The sequence below is a fragment of the Amblyraja radiata genome, chromosome 4 (assembly GCF_010909765.2).
Source record: "Amblyraja radiata isolate CabotCenter1 chromosome 4, sAmbRad1.1.pri, whole genome shotgun sequence".
Classification (NCBI taxonomy): domain Eukaryota; kingdom Metazoa; phylum Chordata; class Chondrichthyes; order Rajiformes; family Rajidae; genus Amblyraja; species Amblyraja radiata.
In genome coordinates this window covers 51,368,261-51,386,719 of record NC_045959.1, presented here as the reverse complement: position 1 = coordinate 51,386,719, position 18,459 = coordinate 51,368,261, and the positions used below count along the sequence as shown (strand labels likewise).

The following is an 18,459-nucleotide window of genomic DNA, read 5'->3' as shown; positions in this document are numbered from 1 at the left end:
CCTCATGCTGTGTTTTGTATTGAATTCTGTCTTTACTTTGTGTACTAGTCATGTCTCTACTATTTATTTCATTCCCCTTACATGTTTTTCCTATACATGCTCAATTTTTGTAAGGTGTCCTTGAGACTCTTGAAAGGCGCCCATAAATAAAATGTATTATTATTATTATTATTATTATAAATTTGCCCTAGTGTGTAGGGAGTGGATGTGAAAGTGGGATAACATAAAACTAGTGTGAACGAGTGATTGGTGGTCGGTGTGGACTCGGTGGGCTGAACGGCATACTGTATCTCCATGCTTTATCTTTAAAACAACAAAAAACTAACTGATCAAGCAGCATCTGTGGAAAGAAATAACATTTTAGGTAGATGATAGCAAATTAACTGCTTATTATCTCATTGCATTTTATGGTATCAGTCTATGCAATTTGACTGTAGTGGTTTGGATTACAAGGCAATACAATGACAGTTCACTTTGAGCTTAGATTATTGGCTGTGGAGCCCTTTGTGTCATTGTGAACTTGTGAATGGTAATAATTAAATGCAAATTCTTTAAGTAGAGCAGAGATGTTTATGTTTTGCCATTCATATTTTAGCAAAAATTGATCCCACGAGAAGAAACCTGTACCTTCAGGTTTTGGGTGGTCGAGCATTCCTGGAGCATTTACAGGAACCGCTGCCGCTACCAGGGCAAGTGTGCGCCACCTTTACACTTTACTTGCATTTCCGAAATCAGCGCTTCCGTTCCAAGCCTGCAGCATGTGCCTGTGAACCTGATCTGCAAGATGGGTTTCTGTTGGAAGTTCACAAAGACAGCTTGGGTGAGTGATACCAAAGGTTTATTTATATATATATATAGTTTTTATAATCTATTCAGGGAGTACACCCAAAAAAAATTAGTTGGGCTCCCTTCACTGGCTCGTGCTTTAATTGAGTTGAGAGATACAACATGGAAACAGGCCCTTCGGCCCACCGAGTCTGCGCCGACCAGTGATTGCCCGTACACTCTTATCCTACACACAAGGACAATTTGCAGAGTAAATTAACGTACAAACCAGTAGGGAGGAACTCCTGCAGTTGCTGGTTTGAACTGAAGGTAGACACAAAAAGCAGGCAGCATCTCTGGATAGAATTAATGGATGACGTTTCTTCAGACTGGAGAAGGGTCACCCATTCCTTCTATGCAGAGATGCTGCCTGTCACATTGAGTTACTCCAGCATTATGTGTTTAACCTACAAACCTGCACATCTTTGAAATGTGAGACGTGGCCGGAGCACCCGGTGGAACCCCACATGATAACAGGGGGCACATGTAAACTACAGACAGCACCCACAGTCAGGATCGAAACTGGGCCCTGTAAGGCAGCAGCTCTTCTGTGTGCCAGATGTTTAATGAATGGGCCTCTGATACTGAATTATGTAGGCATAAGATCCTGGGTACATTGCACAGTCTGTATGTTGTCAAGTATCTACAGGAGTAATAGTTAGCCTGTGAAAGGTTCGAGTGTCCCAAATTAGTCAAGAAGAAAGCTGGTTAGGGTTGCTGTTCTAACTGCCTGCTCTTCTTAACCAACAGCACCACTATGCGTCAGTGCTTTCTGAAAACATGATGATTTTGGATAGATAATGTTTCAGGTCAGGACCCTTCTTCATAATCATTTCTTCCAGAGATGCTGCCTGAGTCGCTGAGTTACTTCAGCACTTTGCGTTCCACACAAGATTTCTGCATCTGCTATTCCTGGGGTCAACTTTGTTTGACTAAAACCTGAAACGTCGCCTATCCATGGTGTCCAGAGATGCTACTTGTGTTCTACTAAAACAAAACTGATGCTTTTTCAATAACACTGTCCATAAAAATACAAACCGTGGTCCTCCAGCTCCTCGTGATATGTTTTCAATAATCCAGCTAACATTTCTGTTTCATAATTTCATGATCTGCAGCAATATTTCTTGATATGAAAAATTCCTCAATATCCAATTGTTTTGAAGATTTTTTCAGTCAAATAACACATTAAAGGAGGTGATAGTGGAAAGATTTAACAAGTAAAATTCTCTACTCTTGAAAGCACTATCTTATTTCTGGATTTGTATGAAAAGTGCTTTTAAACTGGGGAAACCATGTGAACCTATGTGAACATTGCCCCTTGTGTTTAGAATTCCATTGGTACTTCATTTTGGATCCAAAGAAACTGCTGGGAATTTCCTTAGGCTTTCCACCCTCTCCGATGCTGTAACTTGTAAACTTTGCTCTCTCTCAAAAGAGAGTACACTCCAAACTTTGAAGGAATGGCAGAAGCCTGAGGACAATAAAGATATTAATGGTGGAAAGTTTTATTAAGTTGTAGATTTCTTTATTAGATTTTAAAAGTTGTCTACATCCTACCTGTACTAAAAACAGATTTTACTTCACATTAATCACAATTCTTATTGCAGTAACACAGTGTCCCAGCTGGGCAGCAGGTAGTGCTGTTGCCTTGGCTCCTGCGGCCTAGGTTCAATGCTGACCTCTGGGACTGTCTGTGTGGAGTCTGCACATTTTCCCTGTGCTTGCTTGGGTTTCGCTGGATGTTCCATTTTCCTCTCAATTCCCAAAGATAAGGGGGTTGGTAGTGTAAGTCTCCCCTAATGTAGATGGCTGATGGGCGAATTGAGCATGTGGGAGTGAATAAATTACAGGGATATGTGGGGGAAAGTGGGATTGCTTTGAGTGCTGGCATACACTTGATGGGCCAAATGACCTGCACACTTTATGAAAATATGGCCTGCATTTATGTGATCCGACTTTTTATCTTGCTATCGGATCATGTCCAGGTGATGGCAGTAGGATGGCTGATGCAACAACTTTATTATCAATCTGTGATCCTGTGCACATGGTTCTTATAAAGACAGATACTTCTAGTGAGAAAACACTGATTGCATCGCACTACTTGGAATGGCGGTCTGTGCTGAGTTCGCCAGATGGAAAAATGAGCATATCTGTAGAGTTATTGGGTGTAGGTAAGATCTTTTTGTTACTTTGATTAAATATTTTAATTTAATATTTGATTGGCTTTTATCAGTGTCTAAATGGACCACTTGCTGTTGGATTGCACAATCTGTCCGGCTCTTTAGTCCAATTTCTGAACTGTGCACTTGCTCGCAGGATCTGCTTTGACAGGCACCCCGACATGTTGTTTCTGTGGAAGCTTGGTTAAAAATGGAGTGTGACACCACCAGATTTTACTATGTAGGTGCTTCATTGACCAGAGGAAAGGATATAGAACAGACAGAATATCACAGGATCAGACCTTTCAGCCCACAATTTCTGTGCCGAACATGATACCAAGGCTATCATCTATATACCTGCACATTACCCATATCCTTCCATTCCCTGCATATCCATGTGCCTATCCAATAGCCTTTTAAATGCCACTAACGTATCTGCTTCCACCACCAGCCCCCGCAGCATATTCCAGGCACTCACCACCCTCTGTGTAAAAAAAACTTGTCCTGCACATCTCTCTAAACTTTGTCTCTCCCATCAATGCCCGCTGGCATAAATTCCAACACGGGGATCACTGTATAAATAATTAACTACCGGAATATGGCTTTAACATTTTTTAAACATTTTTCTTGTATGGCATACAGGCAATAATTTCAATATGGTTGACAAAATAGCAGGAATGACACTAATTTTAAAAAGTTCTAACGTATCTTTTTTAGATTCCTTCCCCATGTATACCTATATACTTGGCCTGTGAAAAAAATTAGATTCATTTGAATATTCAAATCATATGTAAATCTATGAATTTACCATGGTTGAGGCATTAAAAGAAGAAATGTATTCCAATAACACCACCTTTCTACTCTGAACAGCTCCAACCAGCTTTGTAGCCTAAGAATTACTTTTGAAGTGTGGTTGCTGTTCACTATTTTAGGCAGAGTGCAATTAATTTACACACACAATACCACAAATGGTAATAGATAACCAATCAATATCCACACTGTCTTAAGACGAAGAATATATATTAACCTGGAGATCCTTCCTGTTGTAATTTAGACAACGACGTTTGAATTCTGTGTGCTCACTTCAGAGAGCAAATGGCAGTGAAACTTAATCTGCCCCCTTTGAAACAATGCCGCACTTCCTTAGTGGTGCAATGTAGTGTTAATCCAGTTAATGTGGTCAAATACTGGAGAGAGGCTTGAATCCACCTATGACCTTCTCACCCAAATGAATGAGCTACTATGAAGCCAAGCCTCCATTGGAATTATATCTTGTCATTAACCTACCGCCACAGGTGCTACTGCTCTGTGTTTTCTGCCAAGAAGGATAACCTCATTTTTCATTTCATATTTAATTTGTGTCTCCTCGTCCATTAGCTCTGACATCTCTCTGCATCCTCCTCACAAATCCCATTCCATTACTTGCACTGTCATTCCATACTTTGGTGTGCACGTTTAAACTTTCAGAAACGCAGAGTTTGCATTTTTGAGTTGTTATCTTTAATGAAAAAGTAAATAGATAAATAACAAAAGCAACAATTCTAGAGCTTGTGGGTTGATTTTTTACTGTCGATAGAGCTGGCACAGACTGCAATCAATTGGGATGACTCAGAAAAGTCAGTGTAAATGTGGCTTTGGATGACTTGCTGATCAATTACATTGTAGATTAATTCATTTTACATAATAAGTACACCGGGTTCTGGAAAAAATTGGGTAGCTATTTTATAAAGCCAGTTAAGGCTTGGCCGGTTGAATGGTTGCCACCTTTGTCTTGTGCGTCTATATCCCCAATAGTCTGATTATATATGTGAAAGAAAGTAATATAGGAGATATTTCCACTTTGGCTTTTTTTAATCTCCATCGTGGAACACATTTCACTAGTGACAAAAACATTCTTTGAATATGACATATATCATTATATAAATGAAGATATCTGCAACAAAAGAAAATGAAGGATGAATTTGCATTATCTTGTCTTTTAAATTAGCACAAAAAACACTGATCCTGGATGTGCTGTGAAGTGAAAATAGCCATGTTTTGTTTAACTGGCACATCGCGGGGGGGGGGGGGGGGGTCTCAAACCTAGCCTACACTCACCCCGTCTCGCACCCCACACCTATCCCACGCATCTTAATCTGTTTTTAGTCTCAGAGGCTTGATGATAACATTGTATGTTGTTTTTGTTACATTATGAATCCAAAGTTTAATTGGTATGAAGACCATAGCTTTGGAACACACTTATGACACCGTTTACTCACATTCTTTCAGGCACAGAGTCTAAAGTTCCAGTTGGAGTTTTAAATCTAAAACTTGAAATATATCCTCATCTGACTCAGCCACTGAGCAAAGAAATAGTTGACACTCAGGTAATGTATCTATTACAAACTTGGGTATAATTTCCTGATTTTACAATGAATTGGAAGAAAACTAACCCTGAAAAAAGAGCACGTGCAGAAGTGCTGTATATAAAAATCTGCTTATGCTGCTCTAATTATTTTCCAATCAGTGAAAATAGAAAGTTCAGAAAAGGCAGCTATTGTGCTGCTTGGTTCAACATTTTGGAGAAATTGTTATCCAGATTATTTCTGATTTTGTGGAAATATAAGCATTTGTCATATTTACAAATCTTATACCTAGTACTGGTTAAATATATTGTCCTATATAAACTCCCATTCCCAAATTACCCTTTCTGCCCTGGGCCTCCTCCATTGCCAAAGCGAGACCACATGCAAACTGGATGAACAGCACCTCACATTCCACTTTAGTTGCTTGGAGCACAACAGTATGAACATTGAGTTCTCCCATTTCTCCAAACTCCATAGAAACAACACCCGAGATCAGCATCGAACAGAGTCTCAGACACTGAGGTTCAGAAAAGGTTCGAACAGAGTCTCAGACACTGAGGTTCACAGCTGTGTGACCCTAATCATAGCCTGCCAATCTGAGAGAGACCTATTTACTTTGCTTTTTATTAATTAGTTCTGGGACAGAACCAATATATTGCTCCGATCCAGAAGGCTGATCCTTCCAAGTCTTAATAAAGGTGGTGATCCAGGGAAATAAAGCAGCAACGAGCAGAATCTCTAATTTCTCTAGATAATGAACAAGCTGAGATATTCCAAACTAATTTCCCCTTATCCTCAAAGACGCCATTAGATTGGTCAAATACAATTTCCCTTCATAATTCTATGGTGGCTCTGCTCTGTTATCTTTCTCGAGATGTTCTATAATTACTCTTTAATTATAGATTCCAGTATTTCTACTACCATCATTGCTGGGTTGAATAAATAGTAGATGCTCGTTTCCATCTTCCTCGTCTTAAATAGTTTGATCATGTTTGCTGGTCTCCAATTGCCACAATTTAGAATATCATGTTCTGGGGTGTAATTGGGCATCCAGCTTCTCTGGTAGATCCAATCAGCTGTGTGGAGTGAAGCTGAGTTAAGATTTCTGGTCAACATCCTTCATCGGTACCAGAGATCCCTTCACATTTACAGCACTTTGATTTCAGATTTGTAACCTCATTTCAACACTCTTATAGTTGGTTTGCATTAGTTCCCTTATAGTTGTTTGGTTTTTTTTGCAGGTCTTTCTGGACAGTCAAACTAAATTTTTGCATCCTCTCCTTGGATAGAATAAGCATCCTTATTATCCATTTTCTTGGTCAATGCAGGATGAAAAATAAATGACCAGGAGGATGTCCAAAGATCCAATTAAAGATGTTATAATAGTGATATAAATGCCTCCAGCACTAATAATAACTAGGACGATATAGCTGCGAGCTATGGTGTCGGGTGTGTGTGTGTGTGTATATATGTGTGTATATATATGTGTGTATATATGTATGTGTGTATATATGTATGCATATATGTATGTGTGTATATAGGCATGTGTGTGTGTGTATATATATGTGTATGTATGTGTATATATATGTGTATGTATGTGTGTGTATGCTTATATGTGTGTGTGTATGTGTATATATATTGCTGCCATACTATAAATAGTTTCAATGGCTTCCCAGTAGATGCCAGCAAGGGCTCAGAACCATTGCCTGACATTAGCAGGCTAATCTTTTCAGAATTGGATTATATAATCATCAACAAAATGTGTTCCATGATGTAGTCTGACCAAAAATTGATATTTGAATGTTCATCATCTCCCATAGACGGTAGGATGACAACCAACTATTAAATGATAGCACAGCCTGAGGCATTTGCCAAGATTGTCTGATTTTTATCTACATTTTGATTTTGCATTGGATTCTCTTGCTTGTCCAGAAGATGGAGCCAATTGCTTTCCAGTGAATTTAGCTGATTGTAAATTTTAAACAGATTTTTTTTGAAAGAATAAATGAATATTTTTTCCAGTGAGCTACTCCTTGTACAACAAAACAATATACCTATATTAGAAGCTAATCTCCCATGTTGGTGATCCTGGATTATTGAGAGTGACTGGATCACTGGACACCTTACTGGTCATATCACTTTCTTTAATCCTGCTTCACTGCCACAATGTAGACTCTATAAAGTGGCACAAGTCAAGACGACAAGTAATGTGTTTAGTTTATACAGCGCGGAATCCGGCCCTTCAACCCACCAAGTCCCCACCAGTCACCCGTCCCCAACCACTAACACTATCCTACACACTAGAGACAATTTACAATTATACCAAGCTAATCGGCCTACAAACCTATATGTCTTTGGAGTGTGGGAGGAAACTGGAGATCCCGGCGAAACCCCACGCAAGTCATGGTGAGAAAGTACTAACTCCGTACAGTCAGCACCCGTAGTCCAGATTGAACCCGAGTCTGTGGCGCTGTAAGGCAGCATCTCTATTCGTGCACCACCGTGCCACACTTCTTCACGGTATCCTAAGATTGTGAGTTTTTGCCCTGGTTTGGAATATCTCAGCCTGCTCATTAACTAGAAATTGAGAGAGCTTCTGCTTCTTACTGCCTGACAGTTCCTTGGACCCATCTCTACTGAGACTGGGAAAAAACAACTATTTGGATGAGGACTTAAACCAAGGCCCAAGTGATATTATATGAGAAGGAGACCAAGTAGTATTATATGAGAATAATTCCTCAGTGTCTTAGCTAATATTGGACTACTTAAAAAACAGATTATCCAAATGTAATTGTTTAAGAAAGAACTGCAGATGCTGGAAAATTCAAAGGTAGACAAAAATGCTGGAAAAACTTAGCCGGTGAGGTGGCATCTATGGAGAGAAGGAATAGGCGACGTTTCGGGTCGAGACCCTTCAGTCTGAAGAAGGGTCTCGACCGGAAACGTCGCCTATTCCTTCTCTCCATAGATGCTGCCTCACCCTCTGAGTTTCTCCAGCATTTTTGTCTACATCCAAATGTAATCAACTTGTTTGTGAGATCTTGCTGTCTTGTTTACTGTACAAGAACACTGATTACAGTTCAAAAATGCTTAATTTTGTGTAAATATGCAAAAGGAATTTCACTGTGCAGTTGCCCATTTGACGAATAAAACGCCATTGAACCATCAGTTGCGTGGTTCACTGCAACTTCACGATAGACAAATGTAAAGCGATCCTGAAGTCATGACATGTGACAAAGTCTTCCTCTTGTTAACCAATGGCAGCTTTCCATGTTTATCTGAAGTTTGAATTTTTCTGGGCAGAAGCTTGTGGCACCGATCTTGTCCATTAATTAAACATCGGTGGAATGTTGCTGCTGTACAAACGACGCAGCAAATGGCAACACATATCTACAGCTTCATTGCAACTGTTCCCAAAATGATCCCAAAACATAATTTCCATCCAGTTTGTATACCAGGTCATTTGTTAACCCAGCTTAAATATATGTTCTTGAATAATGGGTAGAATTCTGTAAACGAGGCACATGTGAGGCTTCACTACACCACTTGCAGCCGATTGTCACTTCAAAATGCTGGAGATGGCAGCAATGAACTCTTGCAACACAATCACATTGACAAGGAAGTGTGTATGATGGTGATCTTCTGCGGCAAGAATCGCTGCTTTTTTTAAAGAAATATAAAATTGCCATAATAAAAACACTCGTGACCCTACGAATACATTTAAAATCTGCCACATTGAAATCGCAATGATAGCACATAATACCTCTGCTCTGTAAGAATTTTGTCATGCCACGGTGTCCATATTTTGCTACATGTTTTTATCTTGAAATTTGCAGCTAATCTTAGAACGCCAAAAGACTGCAGAAAAAGAACGCTTGTACCTTATATATGCCAAACAGTGGTGGAGAGAGTATCTTCAGATCAGACCTTCACATAACACCAGACTTGTGAAAATCTTTGCACAGGTGTGTCTCTAAGGACAGGTCCCAAATTATTATTTAAAGTCATATTTCAGATACTGTACTGGTTTTGCAAGTAACTCCAACTTACATATGGTTTTGTACAATGCTATTACAATGTGTTTAATATACACTGTGCAATATAGTGCATGACTACATCTCAAATGTTTGTTGGAAAATGAGGCACAAATTGCTGGAGAATGACCCCGACCCAAAATGTCACCTATTCATCTTCTCCAGGGATGTTGCCTGACCCTCTGAGTTACTCCAGCACTTTGTGTCTTTTTTGCTAAAGAAGCATCCACAGTTCTTTGTGTCTCCATTTGATTGTTGGATGCTGGCAAACTGAGTTGATCTTTGTTTAGGAGCATTTCTTTTGAATTATTTAAATACATTAAAGTAAATTAGTGGGTTAATAAGGGAAGAGGAAAAAGTGTCCAAATTAAATATGAATGCAGCAAATGTTAGCAGATTATTTCATTGCAAAGATATTGAAACTGAAACTAAGTGTTCCATCTCAATAAATATCTGCAAACACGGCAGGGTGGTGCAGCGGTGGAGGATTCGATCCTACCTACAGGTGCAGCCTGTACAGAATTTGTACGTTCTCCCTGTGACCAGCATGGGTTTTCTCCAGGTGCTCTGTTTTCCCCTCTCAATTCAAAGACGTACAAATTTGTATGTTAATTTGCTTTGGTAAAATTGTAGGTTGTCCCTTGTGTGTGCAGGATAGTGTTAGTGTGCGAGGATCGGTGGTCGGCGCAGACTCAGTGGGGCGAAGGGCCTGTTTCCCCGCTGTATCTCTTAACTAAACACTGTCCAGTGAGGGTGAATGGATATGGAACAGACTTCTAACTGCTTAACTGAACACTTAAATAGGCAGGGCCTATAGGAGGATTAAGATTTATGTGGCAAATGGGATTAGCATAGGTGGGCAAAAGATTGGCATGGATGTGGTGGGTTGAAAGGGCCATTTCTGTTCTGAATGACTCTTTTCTGTACCTCATGGCCCTATAGTTGTTTTCCTGTAAAATCATTGATGACCAATTTTTTTTCCTCTTCCGCTACCTCCCACAATAGATATTGCTGTCCTAGTTGGAACTGGCTAAGTGCACAACGTGAGGGTGGATCCTTACTTTATCATTAAATGGCTGGACAGGTTGAGTGAGTGGGCAGATGCATGGCAGATGCAGTATAATATAGATAAATGTGAGGTTATCCACTTTGTCAGCAAAAACAAGGAGGCAGATTATTATTTCAATGGGGTTAGGTTTGGTATGGGGAAGGTGCAGCGAGACCTGGGTGTCCTTGTACACCAGTCATTGAAAGTTGGCGTGCAGGTACAGCAGGCAGTGAAGAAAGCTAATGGAATATTGGCCTTCATAACACGAGGATTTCAGTATAGGAGTAAAGAGGTTCTTCTGCAGTTGTATAGGGCTCTGGTAAGACCACATCTGGAGTATTGTGTACAGTATTGATCTCAAAATTTGAGGAAGGACATCTTTATGATTGAGGCAGTTTAGCGTAGGTTCATGAGATTGATCCCTGGGATGGTGGGACTGTCATATGAGAAAAGATTGAAAAGACTAGGCTTATATTCACTGGAGTTTAGAAGGATGAGGGGGCATCTTATAGAAACATATAAAATTATAAAAGGACTGGACAAGCTAGATACATGGAAAATGTTCCCAATGTTGGGCGAGTCCAGCACCAGGGGCCACAGCCTTAGAATAAAGGGGAGGCCATTTAAGACTGAGGTGAGAAAAAACTTTTTCACCAAGAGAGTTGTGAATTTGTGGAATTCCCTGCCACAGAGGGCAGTGTGGGCCAAATCACTGGATGGATTTAAGAGAGTGTTAGATAGAGCTATAGGGGCTAGTGGGAACAAGGGATATGGGGAAAAGGCAGGCACGGATTATTGATTGGGGACGATCAGCCATGATCACAATGAATGGCGGTGCTGGTTCGAACGGCCGAATGGCTTCCTCCACCTATTTTCTGTTTCTATGACTCAATTTATGTGCTACCTAAAACTGGAATGAACTGCCTGAGTGGACGGTGGTGCTTTAACAACAATTAAGTTACTCGACCAGCACTTAAATTACCAAGCCATAGAAGACTGCTCAATGAGATTTGTAAAACTATGTACTCGATGGTTAGCATGGACATTATGGGCTGAAGGGCTTATGTTGTTCTGTATTACTCTATAACTAACATTAAACTTTAAAGATACAGAACAGAAATAGGCAGTTCGACCCACCAAGTCTATGCCGACCAGCGATAACCCCGCACACTAGCACTATCCTACACTAGAGACAATTTACAATTTTACCAAAGCCAATTAACCTACAAACCTGTACGTCTGTGTGAGGAAACCGGAGCACCCAGAAAAAACTTACATGGTAACAGGGAAATCGTACAAACTCCGTACAGACAGCATCCATAGTCAGGATCAAACACGGGTGTTTGGCGCGGTGGGGGGGGGGGGGGGGGAGAGAATAGTTAGAGTGATACACTTTGCTAAAAAACTTCTGAAATAGAAACTGACTTGCTAAAGCAATTGACCATTTTCTCCTTTCCTCTCCTGTCTCAGGATGAAAACAGTGTAAATCATCCAGTATGCTCCTACGTAAGACCCTTGCGAGCTGGTAGGCTTCTGGACACACCGAGACAAGCTGCTAGATTTGTTAATGTTCTCGGCTATGAGAGAGCAGCCATGGTTGGAGGTGGATCCAAACAAGAGCAATGGTGCACTCTCTTGACTTTTCTATGCAGAGGCAAGGTACAGCCCTCGCATTACTTTTAATTTTCAGTTCTAACTTCATTAGGTGATTGATTAAAGATAAATTAGATATTTTAAATCAAATTTAGTCTGAAGAAGGATCTCGTCCCGAAATGCCACCCATTCCTTCTCTCCAGAGATGCTGCCTGTCCCGCTGAGTTACTCCAGCATTTTGTGTCTACATTAGAATGTTCTCATTTTTTTATGACATAGAGGAGTCAGTTTTAGCACATTGAGTTTGTTGGCTCTTAGAACAATCCCATTCCTCAATAAATCTCCCTATAACACATTCTCAACTGCTCAGATTCTACTACAGGTGCACAACCTTTTATCCGAAGATCCAAATAACGAAAACCTCCGAATAGCGGACATTTTTTCGGTCCTTGAAGAAAGGTCCTTGAAAACGTTCACCGAGGGCGGCCCGCAGAAGTGACAGCGGAACCTCCGCTCGGTCCTCGAAAGGGGAACTAAATCCCCATTTATAAAAGAGAAGGTGAGGGTATATTGCGCGGGAGGGTTAATAATTGACAATATGCTGCTGCCTGCCCGCTGAGTTTAAAAGTTCCCACGGTAGACTCACGATACACAGTGCAGATTGTCGCTCCCTTCAGTTTCACCCCACCTACGCCCCTCTGCTTCCCGGCCATGTATGTGACCCCTTCCCTCCCCTCTCCAGCTCCCCGCCCATTGCACCGGCGCGGGGGCTTTGCACTGTCTTCCCTTCAGCTCCAGTCCAGGGGGGTGGCCGGAGACGTCAGGACCAACGGGACACCAATACAATACAATAATAACCTGCAGCCATACAAAAAAAGAACCAAGACACACACCAACACAATTCAATTCACATAAACATCCATCACAGTGAGTCTCCTCCTCACTGTGATGGAAGGCAAAGACTTGTCTCTCCCCTGCTCTCCATTCCTCTCCCAAAGTCGAGGTCAAAGCCCCCGGCGGGCGCTAGCAAGTCCGCGGCAATTTACAGCCGCGCCGGGCGTTGTAAGGCCCCGCTCCAGGTCACTTTCAACCCCGTAATTCGGGCGGGAGAAGTCGCCGCTGCCGGTGCCCCGCGAAGCAGTCTCCCACCGTGGACCCGCGAGCTCCTGGTGTCACCATCCATCGGAGTCGGGTCGCAGCAGCTCGCCCCCGCAGCTCTCCACGCTCCGAAGCTGGCTAGCTCCACGGAGGTAGGTCCGTAGGTCCACAGCTCCACAGCTCCCACCGCCGCCCACCGACCCCCAGGCCCACTGCAAGCACGGAGATCCCAGAGACCCACAGCCAGCAGCAACTCCAGCCCAGCCCCGCTCCAACTCCAGAGGAACACGTAGGGGCAGAAGCTGATGGTGTGCAAGGTACGTCTTGTTCTTGGGGTGGCGGATGAGGGGGCGCAGCTCGGGCTGTGGGCAAACTGCCACTTGTCGCCGTAGCGGCCCATCGGGGAGCGGATTCCTCTGGAGTTGGAGGGGGAGGAGGGTATTGTGCTGTTTGATCGCCCCCTGCTATCCCAGGGACAGGGAGACACAGCGGCTTTTTAGACTGGTGGGCAATCACTTCCAAAGTTCTGCCCACACAGTCAGTACACCTCCCCTACACTGCATTTCATACAAACATTTATTCTGCAAGAAAAAACGACATTGAAGACTCAAACTCGCGATCGAGTAACTGCCAGGATCAAGGCGCAAACTCGCGACCTTGCGGATATGAGCCGAGCACTCTACCACTGAGCCAGCCATTAAAATCTACGCTAAAAAAAATCCATTCCGAAGACCGACAAATTCTGAATTACGAAAAGTGTCTGGTCCCAAGGCTTTCGGATAAAAGGTTGTGCACCTGTATTCCTTTGTAAAAGTTAGAAATTAAAAATATTTACTGAGGAGGGAATGAGAAAAGGAGAAAATGTTTGATAGGGTGGGTAATCTTCCAAGAATGGGTGACTTTTTTCCTCCTTCTTCCACACACCCAATCCTGCATGAAATGTACAGACGTGTCCATTATGCTCCTAATGTTTTGGACACATTAAGAAAAACGTGCATTCAGTCTCTCCCAATCCACACTCTTTCAAACAAATTCCCGTTGTTCTTTCCACCCTTCACCCTTGTTGTAACTTAAAACATCTTGTTTCCTGCTGCCTGTACCCCATCACTCATTGGGGTAACTCCCCCCCTCAAATTACTGTCCTTCCATGATATATCTGATTTTATTTTGTGTCAAGCCTGTTCATAACTCCCACATTTTGTCAAAATGACTCATCACCGACCCTTAATTGATTTTATAAGTTTGTTCTAATTTATATTTTGCTTGCAAATGTTATGCTTCAGACGAGGCATATGACAAGCTTCCACATAAACATAAAAAATTTTATGTCATGGATTAAGAGCATTTCAAGCATTTTTATTTCATTTCAGATTTCTGGTATTTTCCCAAGACTTTCATCTTCAAAGTTACCACTCTCTTCATACAAAATAGGCAACCGTGCAGTTATCTCTCTTGAGCTCATTTCCTAACTATTTGCCAATTTGGAAAGCCTTTTAAAACCTGTTCCATATGCCATAAGCACCGTCTGATTCACCTCTATCCCATTGCGAACATGTTTTATCGTGCTGCAATGCTGAAAACTATATACTGCACTATTTTTTCCTTTTCTCTACCTGTTGTAATTGAGTTTAATGTGATTGTATTCATGTATGGTATTATTTGATTTGGGTCGCATTCAAATCAAAGATTTTAGCTGTGCCTTGGTACACGTAACAATAATTAACCTAAACCTATAGTAATCTCTTACAGTTCTTGTCATTTTTTATCCTTTGCCATCTGTGCCCCGCCTCGCCCAATCTGCAACCACTTCAAGTTTAGGGTTTGCCACTTGGAAATTTGAATTCTAGATTTTAATCTAAATCATTCTCATAGCGTCACAGCGCCACAGACCTGGGTTCGATCCTGACCTCGGGTGCGACCTGTGTGGAGTTCGCACTTTCTCCCTATGACCACATGGGTTTCCTCCAGGTGTTCCGAATTCCCTCCACGTTCCAAAGACATGCGGGTTAATTGGCCTCTAAATTGCCCCTACTGTGTAAGGGAAGGATGAGAAAGTGGTATAACATAGAAATAGTGTGAACGGGTGATCGATGGTTGTGTGGACTTAGTGAGCCGAAGGGCCTGTTTCCACACTGTGTCTAAATCAAAACTAAAAAATTTTCCCCTTATTGTCCCGTGGCTAATTACCCTTTACTCTCAATCCAAGACAACAAATCTGTTTCTTCTTTTGCTGCTAATTTGTCACTTTTCCACCTTGCCGTGTTGTCTCTTCGTCATTTAAGCATTTCTACCTTCCACCCATTAGTTCTATCCCCACTCGCCCTCTGCATTCTTAAATTCCAAATCTCAAATTCCTCCCAGAAAGATCATAAACCTGAAAATTAATTGTTTCTCTTTCCACAGATACAGTCTGATTAGCTTAATGCTTCCAATATTCCCATTTTTCAGATGTCCAGTATCCAGTTTACTTCTAATTTATCACCATTAAGTATGTGGTTCATGTGATAGGAGAAGAATTAGGCCATTTGGCCCATCAAGTCTACTCCGCCATTCAATCATGGCTGATCTAACTCTCCCTCTCAACCCCATTCTCCTGCCTTCTCCCCATAACCCCTGACACCCATACTAATGAATCCATATATCTATCTCTGCCTTAAAAATATCCATCAACGGCCTCCACAGCCTTCTGTGGGAATTCTTATTCACACCAATTTTTATTCCAGAATTGCTTTATCTTGTTTTGGTCCCACAATATTTTTTTGAAAATGTTTGAATGAGAACTACTAAATGGGTTTATTGTTGTCATGTGTATCAAGATATAGTGGCAAAACATGAATGACGTGTTATCCAGTAAATTGTATTATACATGAGTACAATCAAGCCATACACATGTACAACAGTACAAAGAAAAATACCAAGAAGCAGAATATAATGTTATAAAATTATGGCATTATAATTACGGAGAAAATACAGATTTTTTTAAAAGCGCAAGGGCTGAAATGAGGTAGATTGGGAGATCGGGGGCAAACCCAAGCTTATGAGAGATTGTGATCTGATAAGTGTGGAAGCTTTTCCTGAATCTGGCAATTGCAACCTACTTCATTAAATATTTTACAGATTCATTAGTGACAAACTTCTGAGGGTATTTGTAAATTACAAGAAAGGTATTAGCACATGCTGCAGCTTAAGGATGGCATGGTGGTATTGCCATAAGCATTGCTTCCTCAGCTCCAGAATCTGGATTCAGTCCTGATTCTATTTGCTTTTGGTGAAGTTTGCATGTCTTTCACCTTCTGTGGCAGTTTCTGTTGAGTGCTCCAGTTTCTTTCCACATCTCAGAGAGATGCTGGTAGGTTAGTTACCCATTAGTGTAGATAAGTGCCAATAGAATCATATGAGGGTTGATGGGAAAATGAAGGAGCATATGTTGCTGGGCCCCAGGGAAGAGCAGATGGGAATTGGGTGGAGGGGATTGCTTGTGAGAGCTGGCATGGACCCAATGGAATGAATAACCTCCCCCTGTATTGTAATAAGTAAACAAGTTTATTATATTCTTGGGATGTTTGAAAATATTTTCTATATCCAAGCATTTACTTTTGTGGAATGAAGGAACAAGCACGAGGGACTCAATGGCTTGTGTGTCTTTCTATTTCTGATTGATCTTTGTTGTGTAGGCGGGCAAATTATTTTCTATTCTTCCATTAGTTTAATTTAGGTTAGAGATACAGCGTGGAAACAGGCCCCATCAAATCCGTACCGGCCAGTGATCACCCCATACACTAGTACTATCCTACACACTAGGGACAATTTACAGAAGCCAATTAACCTACAAACTGTGTTTGGATTTGGATTGTGGGAGGAAACTGGAGCACCCGGAGAAAGCCCATGTGGTCAGAGAGAGAGCCAACAAACTACATGCAGACAGCACCGGTAGTCAGGATCGAACCCGGGTCTCTGTTGCTGTAAGGCAGCAACTCTACCGCTGTGCCACCATGCTGTCCTTTGCTGATTAATTGATCAAAGGTGAGATGGTAAGTAAGGGAAGATAAAATTGGGCAAGAGACAAAAGAAAAACACTTTAGTGACATAAATGTTTTTACACTATGATGGGTTGAGGTGAGTGATTTTTCCATTGTCGAGAAACAGCATAATCAATTGTTGGTGACCCACAGGGAGACTGTGAAGACCATGCCACCTTGCTGTGCAGTTTGCTGCTGGGCTTTGGATTGGATGCTTATGTGTGTGTTGGAACAAAAGCAAGAAGGGTGCCGCACACTTGGGTGATGGCACATGGAACAAGTGGAGACGTCGTTTTCTGGGAGAGCTTAACTGGACACAGGTGAAAGCAATGTGTGTGCAATCTGAACAATGAACAAAATGCCTTGCATACAGCAGATCGATCCATCATTTAACTATGCAGTGTTACCAGTGTATTTTTCTACCGCAGTGTTCTATATCCTGATTCTCAGGTGCAATTCTGAGAGAGAGCTTAGGCAGTCTCCCTAACCAGATCCTCTTAAAGTTTTACCATCTTGGAACCATGCTCTAACTGGTTTAAGTCTTGTGTTCATCTATTTGTTTTGAGAAAATCATTAACTTTAAGCCAAGTTACAAATTTTGTAGACCATCAGAAATAGAAAGACACACAAGCCATTGAGTTCCTCGTGCTTGTTCCTTCATTCCACAGTATCATGACTGATCTCTAACTATAGTGCCATTTAATTGCACTAACCCATATCTCTCAATTCTATTACCCAAAAATCGGTTGTTGCTTTTCAAAAAAAACATGCTTCACAGCCCTCTAGGATAGAGAATTCCAAGGGATCACTCACTTCAGGAAGAAGAAAATTCAACCTTGGCTTATTTTGAAAGTGTGAGCACAGTTTCCATACACAGCCAGGTGAAACATCCCTACATCTATTCCTGTCATGGTTCATTTTGTACATTTTAAAGACATCCACAGCCTTTCTCTTAAATTTGACAGTATGGGGCCAGTCCTCACAAAATGAGTCAACTTTTGCCAATCTCTTGATCTCAAATGTACTCTTCATTTGGAAGGTAGGTCAGATATGTGACATTCATTCTGGATGTGCTATCAGCAAGCCTATATAATTGAGTAAGACATCTTTTGTACTCAAACCCTTTTGCTATAAAGGCCAACATACCATTTGCCTCCTAGTTGATGGCTTAATCTGTATGCTCATTCTCTGTTAGGTGTACAAGGACATCAAAGTTCCCATGAATACCCGACTCTCACCATTATAGATATTACTCCATCTTTCTATTTTTTTCCACTGAAAGAGATAACCATGCGATTTTCCCCACTGCCATGTCCTTGACTCTTCATTTACATCTTT

At 41.4% G+C, this 18,459-nt stretch overlaps 1 protein-coding gene across 3 annotated transcripts in view; it reads left to right on the top strand.

The window, feature by feature from the left end:
• cep76 (centrosomal protein 76) overlaps window positions 1–18,459 on the top strand; it is a 47,241-nt gene that overhangs the window by 17,944 nt on the left and 10,838 nt on the right. For 2 of the 3 annotated variants that reach the window (XM_033019421.1, XM_033019420.1), the window contains exons 4-9: window positions 596–820; window positions 2,811–2,996; window positions 5,253–5,350; window positions 9,166–9,294; window positions 11,882–12,070; window positions 17,275–17,441. In XM_033019421.1, the coding sequence (XP_032875312.1) occupies window positions 596–820; window positions 2,811–2,996; window positions 5,253–5,350; window positions 9,166–9,294; window positions 11,882–12,070; window positions 17,275–17,441 (994 nt within the window). The remainder of the gene's footprint in view (window positions 1–595; window positions 821–2,810; window positions 2,997–5,252; window positions 5,351–9,165; window positions 9,295–11,881; window positions 12,071–17,274; window positions 17,442–18,459) is intronic. The other variant, XM_033019422.1, reaches the window with a different exon arrangement.